We start from the raw sequence: 18,573 nt of genomic DNA on the forward strand, positions 1-18,573 counted from the left end.
TATATTAATTAAATTTGTTTATTCCAGAAGTAAAATATTTTTGCAAAGCACAAGCAGCATAATTTAATCATGATTATTTCTACTAAAACCATTGCATCACTTCAGCATGACTTCCATTCTTTTAAAATTCTTTAGTGACAATTGAAAAAAAAGTGACCCAAATGTACAAGATACAGAATATAGGCCAAAGAAGTCTAACTTGAACATAATTCTGCCTCAACTATTTAGAATGAGAATTCTATTTCATTCTGAGATTAAATACTGCTTTGTGTACTAGAAAAAAATACATTGCTATTTTCTCTTACCTTTAGACTGGATGTGGAAAATAGGCAAAATATGAAATGTACTAGCCCATCAAATCAAGAGATACAAACTACATTCTATTTTTGTTATTTTTCCTTCCACTGTTTTGTATTAATGTACAGAATCTGACTTCCATTCTGTGGTAAAAATTTACTGCGCATACCATCAAATGTCAGATGCTTCCAGGAATCTATTATTAACAAATATTAACTGAAGTAAAGTATCATTTCTATTGTACATCCTTTTTCTTGACATTGAAAATAGATTTTTGATTTAGTGGTATAGAAAAACATATCAAGTGATGCTACTCCTTATACATGTTCCTACAGAAAAAGTAGGCCAAGATTCTCCTATGGAGGCAAACTTCTAATGCAGAGCAAAAAGTTAACGCTGTGTTTCCAGAGTTTTGGGTTTATATACCGGAACATTTTTCTCTTGAAGCGGTGGTAATCCCAAAATAATATCAGCAGCCTTCTCTGCTATCATGATGGTTGGGGCATTTAAATTCCCACTAACAATACTGGGCATTATTGAGGCATCAACTACTCTTAAATTTTCTGTGCCTATAACTTTGGTCTTGGGATCAACCACAGCAGTAGGATCAGAATTCTGTCCCATTTTGCACGTGCATGAAGGATGGTAGGCACTATCAGATTTTTGTCTTATGAAAGCATCTATTTCTTTGTCCGACTGAATGTGTCCCCCCGGTTGAATCTCAAGTCCGCGGAATTCTTCAAATGCCTTTTGAGCAAAGATCTCCCTAGCTAATTTCACACACTGGCGAAACTCCCAGACATCTATTTCTGTTGAAAGAAAAGAAAAGAAAACAAAGGCACAATGATTCTGTGCACAACCAATATGAATATTAATGCTAACATTCTTTTCTTTTCAGACAAAAAATCAGAATAAAGTGACACAACCTAAGATACAGGAAAGGCATAGAAGATGGATATTGCTTTTGTATTTTAGTATCTATTCACCATAAAAGAAAGAGTAAAATTTGAATATAAAATAAGGAAAATTGAATAGGTTTCCTATACATACCATTTAGTAGAATAGCAATTTTGAAACAGCTTTTGGGATATTTAATCCTTCATCCAGATAGTTCTTTATTCCCAAAAGGAAGTCATAATGATTTGTTGTAGCAAAAATAACCAAAATTATTTCAAATGTATAATATATAATTCTGATGTAAACTTACACACACACACACACACACACACACACACACACACACACATACACACACACCATATCCCTACAATTGGGAGTATCAACAATGGGATAAGAAGAAATGAAATTCAGCATGGCAACAACTACACAAAGGCCTATAAGGATAGATTTATTGTAATAAAGGTTCTGTACAAAGTTTAGTTCTATTTCCTTGAGTAGACAACAGCTTTTAATCATCCCATCTTTGTTCATTAGCTCACCCATGCAAAGATTTCTGCATTAAATGCTTTGCAAATATTCCCTGTTAAGGAATAATTATCACTGTCTGCATCATCTGCATTTCATTCATGTTATACTTCAAAATTTAACACAATTTATTTCATGCATCTGATGAATTACAATCCGTGAATTACAATTTTATGTGCCATAAAAGTGTTTATTTTTTAAAAATCTGCAAGACCTAAAGTCATAATGGCTCAACATAACAATTTAAGATGTCCAGCCTTGTGATGTGCATTTTTTTCTCCCGTAGAAACAAAATGGAGTTTCTCACATGTGTACTAGACTTTATGCAAAAAGGAGATGCTGCCCTTAAGTATAAAACTTTTTGTCTAAGGAAATCCAGTTAAACTGGATTGTCTGAAAACTCCAGCATAATGAAGTCTCTGACCTTGTTTGGACATTACAATAAGACAGCATTTTTCCAAATTGCTCAGTAAGATTGAACAAACACATCAATGCACACTGCCTTAGCAATCCTGATTAATCATAACCTAAACAGAGAACATATTTCTTCATTAATGAAAACAAAGCTAAAAATCAGGGAATACTTGTCCTTGATTTATTTCTTTCCAAACCAGAATAAACTGGCATTTTCAACCCTGAACAAATGAAAATCTGAATCCAAGAATAAAAACTTGCTTCAGGTTTTGGCTAGTTAAGAGGAGAAACTCTGGCCAGTTGCTCCTGACACTCTTCCCCAACTTATACAGAAAGAGTGAGGCACTTAAAATGGGAGGTTGAGGGCTTTATGAATATCTGGAGAGATGCTACAGGTAGTCCTTGAGAAAGTCCTTTATCGGGATCAACTATGTAGTCATTAAGCGAAGTGGCCGCTAAGTCAAACTGTGACTGTGCTTATGATCTTATTTGAGGCTTCCTTTGCTTTACAATCATATAAACCTTGTAAATGTGAGGATTGGATGTGAAGTTACTTTTTCATCACTGCTGTAACTGCAAACTGTCACTAAACGAGACAGTTGCTGAACAAAGACTATCCATGTGCCACAGGGCAAGAGCAGCAAAAAACAAGCCTCGCTTACTCAATGAATTACTGTGTCTGACAATCCTGACAACTTCTAGAGAATAGAAGACGTAGGCATAATGGGGAAACAGTTACTTGGACTCATTTTACACTTGTGGCATAAACTTTACTAGCTAATGCAGTCACTATTCCATGTTTGACAAAGTCCGAGACTGATGGAAGAGGAAAAGATACAAAGAAATGGGAAATGCCATCAAAATAAGACTACCAGTATGGTATGCCATGGTCTATAGAAGGTGTAATTGTCTATATTGTGAGTGTAACTATAGAAGGCAAGTTTAAAGAATAGAATATAATTATTCATTTACCTGTTGACAAATAATTAGGCTCAAGGATTGGATGCTCAGTAGGGTCTGAACTCTTCAGCTTCAGCTTTCCTACACTGGTACTTCGCATAGGGCCAATATGGACCTGTAACAATCCCAAAAAGATACATGGTATATGGCATCTAGAGGTTCATTATAAAATATCTAATGGGATTCATAGAAACTTGGGGTTGCATGAGTTATTTAGACACTGCATGGTTGATTTAAACAATTATTTCAGGTTTCAATGCTTGGTTTCTACTTCTTTCGTTACTCACTGGCTTTGAAGTGAAAATCATATCTTGTATTAATTTGGAGCTCTTATATTCAAATGAGGGTAGTTTGTTTAATATTGATTAACAAACACAAGAGTTTCACGAAACCCTTTACAATAGGAAGATGCCTTCTTAGAGTTATAGGATGAATTCAGGGGTGAAATCTACTTACCTTCCTAATCGGTTCGGAAGTGTATGTGCTGCGTGCGCGCGGACCCTCTGCGCATGCACAAAACTGTCTGTGCATGCGCAGAGGATAAAAAACAGGTTACTTCCTGGTTAAAACCAGGAAGTAGCGATGACCAGGCGGGTGGGCAGAGCCTCGCACTGCCATTGCTACCAGTTCTCCGAACCACTGCCCGCCATCGATATCGGTTCAGTTGAACTGGTCCGAAAAGGGAGCATTTCACCCCTGGATGAATTACATTGTCTATACTTATTGAAAGAGAACCTATGTCATCTCTGGTTAAGCCTTCTGGCCACCAACAAAGGGATTGGGAACTATTTCCAAAAGTACAATATGCTTCTTTAATTATATGAACAAATGAACAAATATATTCCAGGAAAATATTTCTGTTCAGTGGATATTCTATGTAGTAATTGGTATTACTACTCACCTGATAAGCTTCCAACTGTGAAGCAACTCGCCCATGGTCAATCACCTGAGAAGGGAGGAAGTGGAACTGGATATCTGGGTGAGAAATGCCTGGACGACTTCTTATAAATCCACCAGTTTCTAAATGGGCAGTGGCTCCATCTCCTGAAAGGTGGAACACCAAACACCAGATACATAAATAATGAAAATGGAAGAATGAGGATTTCAAAAGATCATTTTACATTCCCTGTATTTTATATTACATTCTGCTTTAAACATTCATCACACACAGTAAAAGTTGTGTCTAAGTCTCATTACCTTTCTGGTTGCAGTTTGGCTCACAGGGCATAATTACATAACACAATAAATAACGTAACACAAAATATGTTTTACAAAGCAAGAGTGTTAGAGTCACATATGTTAATTCAAAACAAACCCAAATCATATTATAGCTTATGAAATAAAGAGCATGTCTCATTTGTTGTAAAAGCATTCACAGTTCAAATAGGTTTTCTTTTCACCTTAGAAATATAGTTCTTTAATAACATGAAATGTCAGCCTCTATGATGCTTGCTTGTTATCAGCTTCCATAGTAATGGAGGGGGGAAGATTGGCATTTGGGTAGGGAAGTGAGCTGGAGAGAGATGCTGTGTGTGAACAAAAGGGAGGATTGCTCTCATGTTCTACTGCGCAGCTGAATGGACTTGTTTATACTCAGTCAAGATCAACCGTCCTGGAATACCAGATGGGCAAAAACACCTGAAGATGCACCCCACATGACACCATATGGGTTGGGAATTAGACATTCAGCCTGGGTCCTTGGGGGAAGGGATTTGGGGATACTTTCAATATGTAACTTTCGCGCCTTTTGCTTCAGATCTTGCTTTTCTTTCATTGCTATCATTTCAAACTCAGTAAAAGTACCTCTTCTCTACAAACATGGAGTCGGGGGGTTTTCTTTCTTGGGTTTTGAACGGAGGCACGTCTGACATGAAATCGGATTTGTAATTGGATATAATTGCTTTTATATATTATTTGACAATTTAAAAATATTTAAATATATATAATATATTCATATATATTTTAAATTGCCATAGCTATCATAAAATTATTGCACTTGAGAATGTTAAGTTATTAACATGGAATAGCGTTAGTACTTTATTAGAGTTATTGACCAGCACACAAGAAAACCAGTGTTGTTATACAACAGTAACAATAGTCATTTGTGCTTCTATTCTAAACATTCTTTGTCTTTCTGCAACAAATCTTAGCATTCTCAGGAATTTCTAGAAACATTAACTTCCTGTTTGTTACAAGTGATTTAACAACTATGCATTTTTAAAAAACCCAGTGAAGCAAAGCTACTTGCAAATGTAGCCTGAACTTTTGAAAAACCCTTGATTTCCTTATCTGGAATGAAAGTGTGTCAAATGAATCATCTACAAGAAAAATCTATTATGAATGGACACATTCATTAAAGCTTTACTTTAAAAGCTGATTTTATATCTCTAGCAAAATGAGAACGCAACAAGATATAATTCTAAATCATACCTGTGGATTTCCAGAACCATTCAAGCCCAATTTTGATCATCTGAAGAGGCTTTTGTGATTTATAGAGTGTTAGAGGTTGAGTGCACTTTTGCTGTATGTACACTTCCAAATGATCTTGGAGATTTTGGCCAACCCCTAGTAGAAATGACAAGAAATGTCCAATATATGTACACTACAAATATTTACAACTATATTTACAAACAATGGAATTGGGATAAAATTTGGTGTCAAAAGCAGAAAGTCCTTTCAAGTGCCCATGAGAGCACCTCTATAAATGATATTGATCTTTACTGGGATTATGTGACTACTAAGAAATGGATTCATGTCATCCTAGGAAAGGACACAACTGATTTAAAGAGTTCTTGACAGAGGCTGTGTGAACATCTCAAACACCTTTTACTTTCAAATCCAACACAACGTTACACGGAGTTATACTGAATCTATCATACACACCTGAAAGATGGCAGACAACAGGGATTCCTAATTTTTTTAGATCATCTGCATTTCCAACCCCAGATAGCATAAGTAACTGTGGAGAATTTATGGCGCCACCACTTAAAATAACTTCCTTACTAGCAAAAACCTGAAATAAAATAATAGCAATGTAATCAGACTAAATTTTGACAGACCAAAGCCAATACAAAATGATGTTATTGATTTATAGCCCTCAGTTTTCATGCTCATGTTATAGCCAGAAATTTTGTAATCTAGACAATTGAATTTATTAAAATATGCTCTATCATATATTTTTAAGTAAACTTTCCTCTTAAGCAATGCTAATATTTCCTGTCTATCCAAACTTATTTGCTAAACTTTTCTCTTTGTTAACATAAAATTATTCTTTGAATCAAAGGTTTTTATTAGTGCAAATAATGTATTATTCTCCTTACAGATGCCTCTTTTCCCCCTAAACTGTATCTCACGTTACTCAAATAATCCCATAAAAAAAATTTCTTTGTATTATCAGCCAAAACAATAATTTCATCACTTATCAATGAAAAAGAATCCACATTCTGAAGATCAAAAAAAATATATTGGGTTCTCACATTCTTCTATTGAATAGTCATCTGGCAGCACAAATCTGCAAATGACTAATGATATCCTTTATTTCTCTGAAAAAGAATTATCCCAGAATGATTATCTCTTTTCCTTCATCTTTTATCATCCTTCCTAATTTAAAGTTTACAACAATTAAGTTTTACTGTATTTTATTACTGTACTAGCTAATCACTGAAAGAATAATAGTGGTCTGCAAGAAACAGTGGTACTGAAAACAATACAGCACTGAAAAATTTAGCTAGATTTATCCATTTAGTGTGGTTAATTACATAGTACAATTTTAACAATGTAATGCATTCTTCAAAAACTTCCACACTACATTTTTATAGTACTGCAATTATAGCATAGGAAAACAATTTGTCTTATGAACTGCCAACATTTTTTATTTAAAGAAAGAGTAGAAATAAACTATTCACTTCACAATTGACAAGAAGTCATCATTAAAATTTCCTAATTTTAAGCCTGGAATTATTGCATTTGAACTTTTTAATAAATGAGCTGGATCCAGAGGTGAAAGAATTGCATCCAGAGTTGTGGATATCACTAAGTAAAATAACTCAAAACACAAAGTATGTGTGAAAGTTCCAAATTAGTATAGTGAAGGGCCATTCAAAATAGCAGGGCAGTTTCAAGATACCAAAAAGTCAATTATCAAAGAAAAAAAAAACCCTGAAGATTCATAAAATCATCAGATCTGTTGATCAGGTAATCACATTTACTATGCTATAGTCCTGGTGGTGCAATGGTTAGAATGCAGTACTATGGGCAAACTCTACCCTCAGTCTGGAGTTTGATGCCAACTGACTCAAACTTGACTCAGCCTTCCATCCTTCCAATGTCAGTAAAATGAGGGCCCAGATTGTTGGGGCTAATATGCTGACTCTGTAAACTGCTTAGAGAGGGCTGTAGAGCACTGTGAAGCAGTATATAAGTGCTATTGCTATTGTTATGCTGATTACCATACAGTTTCACAGTATTTGTCCTTTGTCATCTGACTGGAGTCCATTAAATAGGAGTAAATTTTGATGTGATTTTTACAATGGCTAATTGTTTTTGTTTCTATTCTTGATTTTTTTTCCTTGCTACAATATATACAGTTCTGACTCCTTCTTCTCATATGCTCTAGTTTGGTTCACATGTCACAACGAGTATTAAAAAATTACTCAGAGATTTGAAGGAAAGTATTAGAACTTAATAAATATAGAGTTCTTTCTTTCTCTCTTTTTAAAATATTAGAATGATAGGACTCTCAATGAAAGAAATACCTATTTTCAAACCAGTATGGATTTCATTTCTAGAAGCTGAGGGGGGTGGGGGACTCTGTTAACTCAAAATAAATGGAAAACTGAAATTAACCCCATCTGCAGAATGGAGTGGTACCCAATATATTTTGATTAGGTTACTGCAGTGCTTTCTTGATATGGACTTAAAGTCTCAGTTGTATTTTGCTTTTATTTCAACAATAAAAGAACCTTTACTACAATTCTAATGAGCCAGAAATAAAAATTTAGTACAAGTTGATTGCTAGTTGATTTTCTTTTCATAGTTGAAGAAAGAATACTGTACATTCTTACCTTTTTTTTTTCTCCATTTTTAATATACTCAATACCAATTGCTTTGGTCCCCTCAAATAAAACTTTTGTAACAAGTGTGCTGACTTCTGTAGACAGGTTTGGACGTGATAAAGCAGGACGAAGATACGCACTAGCTGTATTCCACCTTTTACCTACAAAATACATGTTTTTATTGTAACAGTAACCATAATAATGTATGTTATCTCAGTATGGTAAACTGCTCCAGGAAAATCTGGTTTTAAATTTTTAATAAATAAAATAAATACCAAAATAATTTTATCTGTTCTATTGTGATTATATATTAACATTCTTTAAAGTTATTACTGTAGTCCACAAGATTCATCAAGCCAGAGCAATAATGCAAATTTTTAAAAGACAAAAATGCTAAAACAATATAAAAAAATTTAAAAACAACATCCTGAATCCCTTTCTGAGAAACAGAAAAAAAGTGAAGACTAACTGCAAGTCATCTGCAAATGGAGTCCATTTCATAGTTTGGGAAAAATATTTTACTACATGCCTGATAGGCAAGTTTTTGAAAGTGGAGAAAAGGCCACTTCTGATCCAGACAGTCAGATAATCTGTAAAATAACCAAGTCCTAAATCTTAACAATTTCTCAAATGAAATATAGTAGTACCTTGGTATTCATTGTTAATGGGTTCCACGATGTGCGATGAATAGCAAAAATGATGAGTACCAAACAAATTTTTCCCATAAGGAATAATGTAGTGAGCCCCAAGGCAGCTGACATTGACAAGTTGTAGCTTGTGCATTTAGTACCAAACAAATGATGAGTACCAGGACAAAATGCATTGAGTACCAAATTTGGTGAGTTTCAAAGCAGTTAAGTACCAAGATACCACTGTATATTAAACTGTGAGCCCTCTGTCCACAAAAAAAGACAACCAGATTTTTCAGTGAGAGGGATCTTATTGTGATATCATACACCAGGGGTCTCCAACCCCTGATCTGTGGACCTCCACCGGTCCACAGCATGCTAGCAACCAAGGCTGTGCAAACAAGTGAAGCCCCATCCGTGGGATGCAGGCAGCATGCAAAACCATGTCCTCTCTGGTCTGCAGAAAAACCTTTCTCCACGGAACCGGTCCTTGATGTCTATAAGACTGGGGGGCCACTGCCATACACCATTTACAAGCCTGATGTTTCTGCTGCTATATGTGTGGGTAGAAACCAATTCAAAACCCAAATCTCAGTCTACCTCTTCAGTTTTTATTTTATTTATTTCATATTGATTGACATTTAACATTGCCTTGATTTAGTTTGTTTACTTCTCTAGCTTGATATTGAGGAAGATAATGTTAGAGCACATTGAGACATTCCATGCACTCAGATTACAATATTGTATCAGATGTGATACTGATGATGCCTCTTTCTAAAATTCTGGATGAATTCTTCCTAGCAATTCCATACAGAATATTAAATAACTGAAAAAGGCCAAGACAGAGCCATGTAGAAAACTGTATTGCTTGTATCAAATAATCTCTCTTTGGATATTACACTGAGAAAGTCTGGAATCACGTTGAAGAATGCTGCTAAAGTTCAACTCTATTGGAGAGTCCATAAGGATAGCATGGGATTAAAGGCCAACAAGAGGTTTCAAGAGAGTAGGGCGGCACTCAGGTCATTCAGCTTCTAGCAAAAAATCTACCAAACTGATTAGAATGGTATTAAATCAACAGGCATCCAAATGCATAAGGGGCTGTGTCAGCTGCCACCTCATACTCACTTGTGCTTCGATACCATGTGCTGACAGTCTGCCATAGACTATGGGGATCGGAGTGGGGATGCTTGGGGGAAAGTGAAAGTAAAGGCTGCTTGGGGAAAGCGAGAGTAACTGTTGCATCACCCCCCCTCCCCAAACTCTGCTTGCTTTATCTACCCAGAATGGTGTTTCAGAGTCACCTGGCTGGGAGGAAAATCACAGCTGCATACCAACCTACTCTGGAAGTGACCATTCTGAAAACATCTTGCTTGAACCTGATTGGTCATGTGGGGGGGGGGGGGACAGTGACTGGATGCAGCAGAAGGAGGGAAAAGTGGAATTTAGGGATTTTGGCGTGCTATTCTCACAATTCTGGCTATGAACTACTACATTGTACTTGATTTCTAATAAAACTACACCTGTCTCAACAAATGGAGCCAAGGCAGGGGTGAAATCTAAAATTTGTTACTACCGGTTCTGTGGGCGTGGCTTGGGGGGTTTAATGTGACTGGATGGGCGTGGCTATTTTTTTTTTTTACCTTTAAAACCATTTTTTACACGTAAAACCATGTAAAAAAATGCTTTCAAAAGGCTCTGATGATCCCAGCCGAGTTGCCTGATCGGCAGGCAACTCAGCTGGGATTGTCAGAGCTTGGATCATCAGAGCCATTTAAAAGAAAAGTTTTTTTCTTTTAAATGGCTCTGACGATCCAAGATGAGTTGCCTGATTAGCAGGCAACTCAACTGGGATCGTCAGAGCCATTTAAAAGGAAAAAAAGGCTCTGATGATCGCGCGGCTCAGCTGGGCATGGGGGGCGGGGGCAGGGATTGCTACCGGTTCTCCGAACTGCCCGCCGCCATTGCTACCTACTCGCCCGAGCCAGTCCGAACTGGGAGCATTTCACCCCTGAGCCAAGGATTGTTTCTGTTTAGAGGCTTAAGTTTGTGTCAGGTATGACAGACTGTTATGATTTTATTTAACATTTCCCATAAACAATGGGTGACAAATGCCTATAAAATCTTTAAGTCTGGCACACAGTACTGGCCTTAAATCTACATTGTTGCTATATTCTGGGTTTAATTCAGGCATCTTTTTCAATTTTAACAGCTGCCATTGTGGACAATTACAATTATCTAAGGATCGAGCAGAAATAGTTTTAAGTTACAATTCTGGATTTGTATGCCAAATCTTTTGCCTTGGTAAAAGAAGTATCTACCTTTCCACACAACCTTTAAAAATGAAACAGGTTAAACGAAAACCAGATGGTCAATGTGTGATCATTCAGTTGTTGCTCTACTGTGTATTTAATGTGGAAAGAAATTGAGCTGTCAGCCAAAATAAACATTTCCAACAAATGATTGAAGTTAATACTGGCTATGAGTTTATAATTTATTTATTTATTTATAAAATTTATAACCAACAAATGATTGAAGTTAATACTGGCTACGAGTTTATAATTTATTTATTTATTTATAAAATTTATAGGTTACCCATCTTACCTCAGGGTAATTCTGGGCGGCTTACAATAATAAAAAATAAAAACTATATAAATGAAAAACATAAATAAATTAGTATAATCCCACGTTCATATTGATTTATCAAGATTAAGCATTTCCTAGTGGGAACTTTGTTAGGTATTATTTATAGGCACTATATTGGCAGGAGAAATACTTCAACTTTGATTTTTGTCCAGAGCATTTTACAAGACAGATACTCATCAGAAACATTAATTTTATGATATATCCTAAAATGTCAGTTCTTCCATAATGAATTTTTAAAATCAGTTGTTACTTGGTATAAGGTTTATGCTGCAATTTATTTTATTCACAGTTGTACTTTGAAAGGAAGAGTTAACTTGAATACAGCAGCTTCTGCGGAAAGTATCAAAGCAAGCAAAATTGAGGAAACAGCTTTAGGTTGCAAACAGTGCTCCTTTTGTACACGTGTCAATGTCACATATGCATTTACAAGGGGACAGGCTTGCATCACAACATCACTTCTGTCATGTTGCCTGTTTTGACACATTCCTCTGGAAGCTGCTGCTTTTAATTTAATCCCCAAAAGAATCTATGCTGAGGAAGAACTGTGGCTGATGCTATCAACCCTCAGACCAGGAATAAATATATCAGTCACTGTGTTGGAAGTTTAACACTGAAAAGTTCACACTCTAATAATTACATTTATAAAGTTTCTCAATTTTCTATTTATATAATTTTGAAGAATATTCCAGTTTACACTAATTTATGGCGATAAGATTAAATAAAATTATTTACAATAATCTTAATATTGGTAGTTCTCGATTCACAATACTTGTTTATTGGTCATTGAAAGTTACAACGGCACTGAAAAAATTGACTTGCAAAGGTCTTCACACAACCGTCTCAGCATCCCCTCAGTTACATGATCAAAATTGGGTGCTTGGCAAATGGCATATATTTAATACAATGGTTCCTGTGTCCCAAAACCATGTAATCACACTTTGCAACCTTCCCTGCTGGCTTCCAACAAGCAAAGTCAATGGTGGGAGCTGAATTTGCTTAATGACCATACATTCAATTAGAGTCGCTTTATGATGGAGATGGGCAGTCTCTATAAATGATATATAAATAAATAAATAGGCAACTGCAGTGATTCATTTCACAACAATAGCAAAAAAAAAAAAAGGTTGTGAAACTGATTGTAATTTATTTAACAATCACCTTGCTTAGCAATAGAAATTCTAGTCCCAACTGTCATCGTAAGTCGAGGATTACCTGTATTATTAAATATACCAGGAGTATTAGTTTAACTACCTAATATAATTTAAATTTAAAAATTAAAATGAAGTTTAGGTTTGATATATATATAGCCCTCAATATTCCACTTAAATACCAGGAGTAGCCCTTGTCCCTCCCCCAAAGTTTCACACCTCTGGTCTAGTCCAACCTCTTTCTCAATGCATGCTATTAGGCCCTTAAAAGAAACCACCAGCAATTATGGGCTTTTTTCATTATGAAAAAGTTTCCAAACCATTATAAGAGTTTACAAAGACTGGTGTTCATGGCTACTACACATGGTTTCCAAACTGAACACGTCAAAGCTAACCTTTATATATTGTCATATCCATCCAGCCAAAGCCTTCTTGTTGAAAACCATTCATATCGTCTGTAAAAGGATACCCAGCTTGCTGAGCTGCATCCAGGAATGCGCAGTGAAGAGGGTTTTTTGTTTTTCCCCTTGACACATGAAGTGGGCCATTCCCTCCTCGATAAAGATCAGCCCCCAACTCATGAGTTTGTGCTTTCTTAAAATACGGCAAACAGAATTCATAGTCCCATCCAACAGCCCCTTCTTTACTCCACCTGTTATAATCTTCTGCATGGCCCCGAATGTATACCATGGCATTGAGGGATGAGGAACCACCCCAGACTCGTCCTCTGGGCCAGTACAGGATCCGATTATCCATGTGTTTTTGGGGTGTTGTATGGTAGTACCAATTATATTTCTCATCACAGAGATTGTAAGTTAAAGCAGCAGGCATATGAATCTTCCACAATAATTGTTTGCTACCTAAAACAGTATCTTTTGGACCTGCTTCAAGTAGCTTCACAGTGTTGTGAGGGTCTTCAGTCAATCGGTTGGCTAAAACACATCCTGCAGACCCAGCTCCGACTATTATATAATTGAAAGAGTCCATATTTTTAGAATTAACTGGAGAGGATGCTTGTGAAAATCTCATCCTTTGTCCATTGAAAGCTTTTGAACTCTTCAATATACTTCTTTTGAATAATTCTTTGTGGGCTTGACAGATAAAGCCATGCTTTTGAACACCTTTGATTAAGAAAGACATTGTTTCCTATGTTATTTCAGATGTAGTCAATTTGGGTCCAAATATTCTGACCTAAAAAGGAAAAAAAATGATCTTAATAAAGTGAAATATAACACAAAAAGAATTAATATATAGTAATGTACAATATAAACTATATTTAAGTCACTGTATCATTTAAAATGGCTTAAATCATACATTTTAAGCACAAAAATTGAAATATTGGGAGAGGCAGAATAAAAGACATAAAATTTGAATTTCTTTTAATGATTGCTAAGTTAGTGCACATGTTACTTTGAAACTTTTATTGCCACTGAAAAACGTCTTCACTTTATGGATTGTTAAACGTAATACTTTGTAGTTCCTCACTCGCATTTCGTCCAATTGTGACAAAACTCATCTGTTACTTTGCATTTCTCAAAAGCCAGACCACTTTTAACATTACTTCTTATTCACTAGTTGTATTTCTCTTTTTTATAGACTTTCTGGAGAACTGTGGGGTATCAGGGGAATGGAAATGTCCGAAGTAGGTTGGTATGAGTTCTTTCAAAAAGACAAAACTAAGTTTGGTTTATATATTTTGGTTTTTTTTCCCCATTCACTTTCAAACCATCCCACTTTCTTCTCCTACCCCCATGTTTGGGCACTGATCCTCCCCATATGTATTCAGAAGCAGGCATTAAATCCAATTAAATCCAATATGGGTTCAAACGTCTAGATGAGGACTGTGGAGAAAGGTCACTCCATGCAATGGTCCTAGTCCTCAGGCTATGCAAAGCAGTAGGTTTTTTGTAGGTTTCCTCCTCCAGCCAGGAGCTACTGTTTGTTTTTATTTACTGCACTGAGCTCTGGGGTTGCAAAGCAGCAGACATGGTGTATCCCCTCATTTTATCTTCTTGCCAACCCCTGAGGTTAGTTAGTAGTGTGTGAATGATTCCCCTGATCAAGGGGGAATTTGAATCTGTCTCTCACCAGTCCTTGTCCAACATCCAGCACAGTAGAGATTGCACTCCCCTTTAAATCTCAAGTTTTAATAACTGAAGATGCATGTTTAAAGTCCTGCTTAAAGTCCTATTTAAAGAGGTTTAAACAACCAAAGCAGGCAAACTCTGAAATGGAGATTTCAGAACGATACTTCTAATTTTAATTGATTTTTCCACAAATGAAGGGGAAGGGGCGACGCCAATAATGACAAAAATTCTAACACAAGTGCTTTGGATTCTTTGTTCGGTTAAAGCTTTTGATTAATCAAAATGATGATACCTGCTAGGGCAAACCCTTCGTTCACATCGCCCACCCTCCTTCGCCCCCTAGCCCAAAAGGTCCCGGCATCTGTTCCACGGGCTAAGAAAGCCGGCCCTTCCTTTTCCTGAGAACTTTCCCTCAATCAGGGAAGGAGGGAGGGATTTGTACCCGTTGCACAAGAGAAAAGCAGCTTCTTTTTAAGGCCGCCTGAATTCCGCAAAAAGCTCCAACTCGGCTCGCTGGCCCTTGAGCTTTGAAACGGGGGGCGGGGCGAGGGCGGGGACAACAGAGATCGCGTTTCTCTGGCAACCCAACCCACTCCGCCATGCCGAGCGTTCTCTCTCCCTCTCCCCCTCCCCCCCCAACTCTGCCTTCTTCAACGTCCTCTACCAACGCAGCCCCGCCCCGCCGCCACGTGCTGCTTCATCCACTCACACGGACTAAGCTTGGCGCGCGCCGCTCAGTCTCCCGGGGGTCCTGGAACTTCGCTTCATTCCTTGCAAAACTCCCACGGACCGGGGCTCCTCGCGCGGCCCTGAGGAGGAGCGGAAACTTTCGAGCGTCGACTTTCTGCTCTGCTGACGGGCATCTGCCCAGTCCAAAGAGCAACCGGGCAGGCACTAGAAGGAGGCGGGCTCCTGCCGGGGGGGGGTTGGACTGCCAGCCCAGGACCCTCCAAATTAGAGAGATAGAGGCGTCCCGTTCCTCTCCTCCCCCTTTTAGTTTCTGGAAGGAGTGCGCGGAGAAAGGTGCGGGATGACATTACTAAGCGGGCCAGCCCTCCCAGGTGTAGGGATCGCTCGCAACGCCTCTTTGTACAGTAATGTAATTCGCTCTAATCTTGATTGTAGGAAATATGACTTCTGCAATAGAGTAGTAAATGTCTGGAACACTTTTACCTGATCCTGTTGTTAGTCTCTCTAAATACCTTTTACCGTAAACTGTCTACCGTGGACCTTTGATGTTTCTTAAGAGGGGAGTGCATAAGCGCACCAGCGTGCCTACCATCCCTGTCCTCCTGTTTCCATTTATATGTACTCATTGTATGTGTTTTTGGCTATGTTTTGCTTATGTATTTTCTTTTATTTGTGCCAATTTTTTTCATGTGTCCATGTCTATGTCTATACTGTTACTTGTTTCCTTGTACTTGTTGACAGACAAACAAATAAATAAATGGCCTCCGAGTCTGACGGCAGGTCCCTTGCAGAGAAGCGGCTTGAATAAATGCCTTTTTTTCCTCCACCTCATTCCTCACCTGCATCAAAATGAAAGATTTTCCAGATGAAGGCATAGGTTTCTTTCAAGTTTTTCAACTTCCCCTTTCCATGCTACAGTGCTCCATGCTCTTACAAGAGTAATAAGCTCAATAAATAAATTAATTTTAGTAATTTCAGACAACTTGATTCTTTGGGTCTTGACTTTAAAAAAAAAAACTTCTGAAACTATTTTTGACAACTTATATCTTTTAATTTATCAATCCTGGTGTGGAAGGATTGACCCCTTCCCTACTTCAAAGTTCCCCTCCCCCATTTAACTACACAAAAGGATACTTTTTTGTAATGTTTAGGGGGTAAAGTTTAGTCTTAGTTCATTAGTGCATGTATAAAACTGATAATTGGAAATATAATAAAAGCTAGAGTGAAAATGCTGCTTTAGCTTGTCAAAATCCTTTTCTTGTTACTTTATCTTGTCAAAGTTACAATGGCTGCCCCCTGGTTATATGTTGCATTTTGGCCACTAGGCAACTGGCTCACCTTTACAGCTGTTTGTAGCACCTTGCAGTCATGTGACCATGATTTGCAACATATTTTTTGCCAGTTTCCAATATTTACTTTCAGTTTCTTGTAGAAACATGCATTAGGGAAAATCAATTTGCTTAAGAACAGCCACAAAAATATGGTCTCTCATCAGGTAATGCCTCAACTAATGAGTGCAATGACTTACGACTGTAATTCCAGGGTCAATTACAGTCATTAGTTTAGGATTACCTGTACAGCATTCATCAACTTTAAAATACCCTGCTACTTCTACCAGCTAGAAAGACTGCAGTTGCTAGCAGAACTAAAATGAGAAATGAAATGTAGCTTATCTTTGTATTCAGACAGATGTTAAATATTCTCTTATTCTTGACTTAAATTAGTTATGTAAATCACAGAAAGTCAGATTTTCCACTACTATTGGGTTTATGTCTGCTATAGAGAAACAGGAGATAAGAATAGGAATTTACGGCACTTCTTTAACAGTAAATGCTTTCCTTTCACATCCCCTACACCCATTATGTTAGAGAAATTGTGTTACTACAGTCCTTTTCATTTGCATAATCAAATACAATTCATTTTCCTATGCGAACATTCAGATAGGTAAATTCTGAGTCTCTAAACCATACCCTGAAGTGTGACAAAAACAGGTTTACAATATTGACTTCTGTTCTGGAGAACTATTACAGATATTTTCATATTATGAAAATGGCCATGTTCATCTGAAGGATGCATTCCTACACATCAAAAATATCTGAAATTATAAAGTATCCTTAATTTAATTCTGATCTTTACCCTAACTTTTATTATCTGAATCTTTACTCAGAAAAAATAGACCATATTTGATTGTTTAACACTGAGCTAAAATATTCAAATCAAATCAAACCTTTATTGTCAATGTACAACATGTGTACAATGTATACACAACATGTGTACAATTAAGGCTTATTTTTATGCGAAGGTAGAGGGACTTTACCTAACTGAGTTTTGCTGAAGCCTCAAAACTAAGTTTCCATGTATGCAAATCTGAAAGGTTATATAGCTTTCTTTATCAGGAAGATTATAACTGAATAATATTTATTAATTAAACTTGCATGCTGTCAGATTCCCCATCACAGTAGAATATCCGTATAGCATAGGCCAATAAGCCAATATTTGATCAATAATATATTGCATTTAAAAATGTAAGGGTCAAAAATGAACCTTGGATTATTGGATACCTGAACAAATAGACTTGCATATTTGACTAAAATAGGTACACAAGTTCAAAACAGATACTCTACCAATATTTTACAAAGATTCTATTTATTCAATTGTCACATTTTTCTAAATGTATGGATCTAAGGCCCCAATAATATTTTATGCATTTTTTTCAACAGTAGCCAAGTAATATATCTGATGGAACAGATAATTTATCGGAACATAAAATTAAAAGGTAGTTCTCATTTGAGTTTTATAACAAGTTATTCATTCATAAATGAGATAAAAAAAATTGATTTGCATTTTACAACATTCAAGGCGGTACATCATTTTATAAAACATTCCTTAAAAATATATTTGGTGACAATGTGAAGATGAAGAGATTTGTTGTATTATAAACTTTGGGATTGGGTGTACTTATGTGGACTCAGGTGCAAATATATCTTTTTGTCATCTTTTTGGAATTCAGGGTAATATTGTGGTCTTTGTGTAATATTAAGAATTTTACAGAATTAGTTTAGTTCTCCACTAAAAGTTGCACAAGTGACTTCAATTTTGAATTTGTTTACAACCTGATAAAGTAGGTTAGGATGAGGAGAAGGAAGTGGCCAAGTAATGTTTTGAAGTTGAGCTTTCATGTAGTCTACAGTCAAAACACTAGCAAAGCATATAAGCACATATT

The 18,573-nt window shown here is 36.6% G+C and overlaps 2 protein-coding genes across 4 annotated transcripts in view; one reads left to right on the top strand and one right to left on the bottom strand.

The window, feature by feature from the left end:
* The window catches only part of CHDH (choline dehydrogenase), a 19,384-nt gene continuing 811 nt past the window's right edge, over positions 1 to 18,573 (bottom strand). The window contains exons 1-8 of one of the 3 annotated variants that reach the window (XM_034437166.3): positions 15,370 to 15,701; positions 12,969 to 13,764; positions 8,160 to 8,311; positions 5,980 to 6,109; positions 5,527 to 5,661; positions 3,998 to 4,140; positions 3,109 to 3,211; positions 1 to 1,106 (exon numbers count right to left, since the gene is read on the bottom strand). In XM_034437166.3, the coding sequence (XP_034293057.2) occupies positions 688 to 1,106; positions 3,109 to 3,211; positions 3,998 to 4,140; positions 5,527 to 5,661; positions 5,980 to 6,109; positions 8,160 to 8,311; positions 12,969 to 13,713 (1,827 nt within the window). In that variant the 5' untranslated portion in view covers positions 13,714 to 13,764; positions 15,370 to 15,701 and the 3' untranslated portion in view covers positions 1 to 687. Of the gene's footprint in view, positions 1,107 to 3,108; positions 3,212 to 3,997; positions 4,141 to 5,526; positions 5,662 to 5,979; positions 6,110 to 8,159; positions 8,312 to 12,968; positions 13,765 to 14,952; positions 15,298 to 15,369; positions 15,702 to 18,573 lie in introns of those variants that run through there. The other 2 variants (XM_034437175.3, XM_087887849.1) reach the window with 2 other exon arrangements.
* IL17RB (interleukin 17 receptor B) overlaps positions 18,086 to 18,573 on the top strand; it is a 24,104-nt gene continuing 23,616 nt past the window's right edge. The window contains exon 1 of the mRNA XM_034437214.3: positions 18,086 to 18,126. The gene's annotated coding sequence lies outside the window, so the exon portion shown is untranslated. The remainder of the gene's footprint in view (positions 18,127 to 18,573) is intronic.

This window comes from Pantherophis guttatus, chromosome 2, assembly GCF_059756535.1.
Source record: "Pantherophis guttatus breed Tessera chromosome 2, ASM5975653v1, whole genome shotgun sequence".
Lineage (NCBI taxonomy): Eukaryota > Metazoa > Chordata > Lepidosauria > Squamata > Colubridae > Pantherophis > Pantherophis guttatus.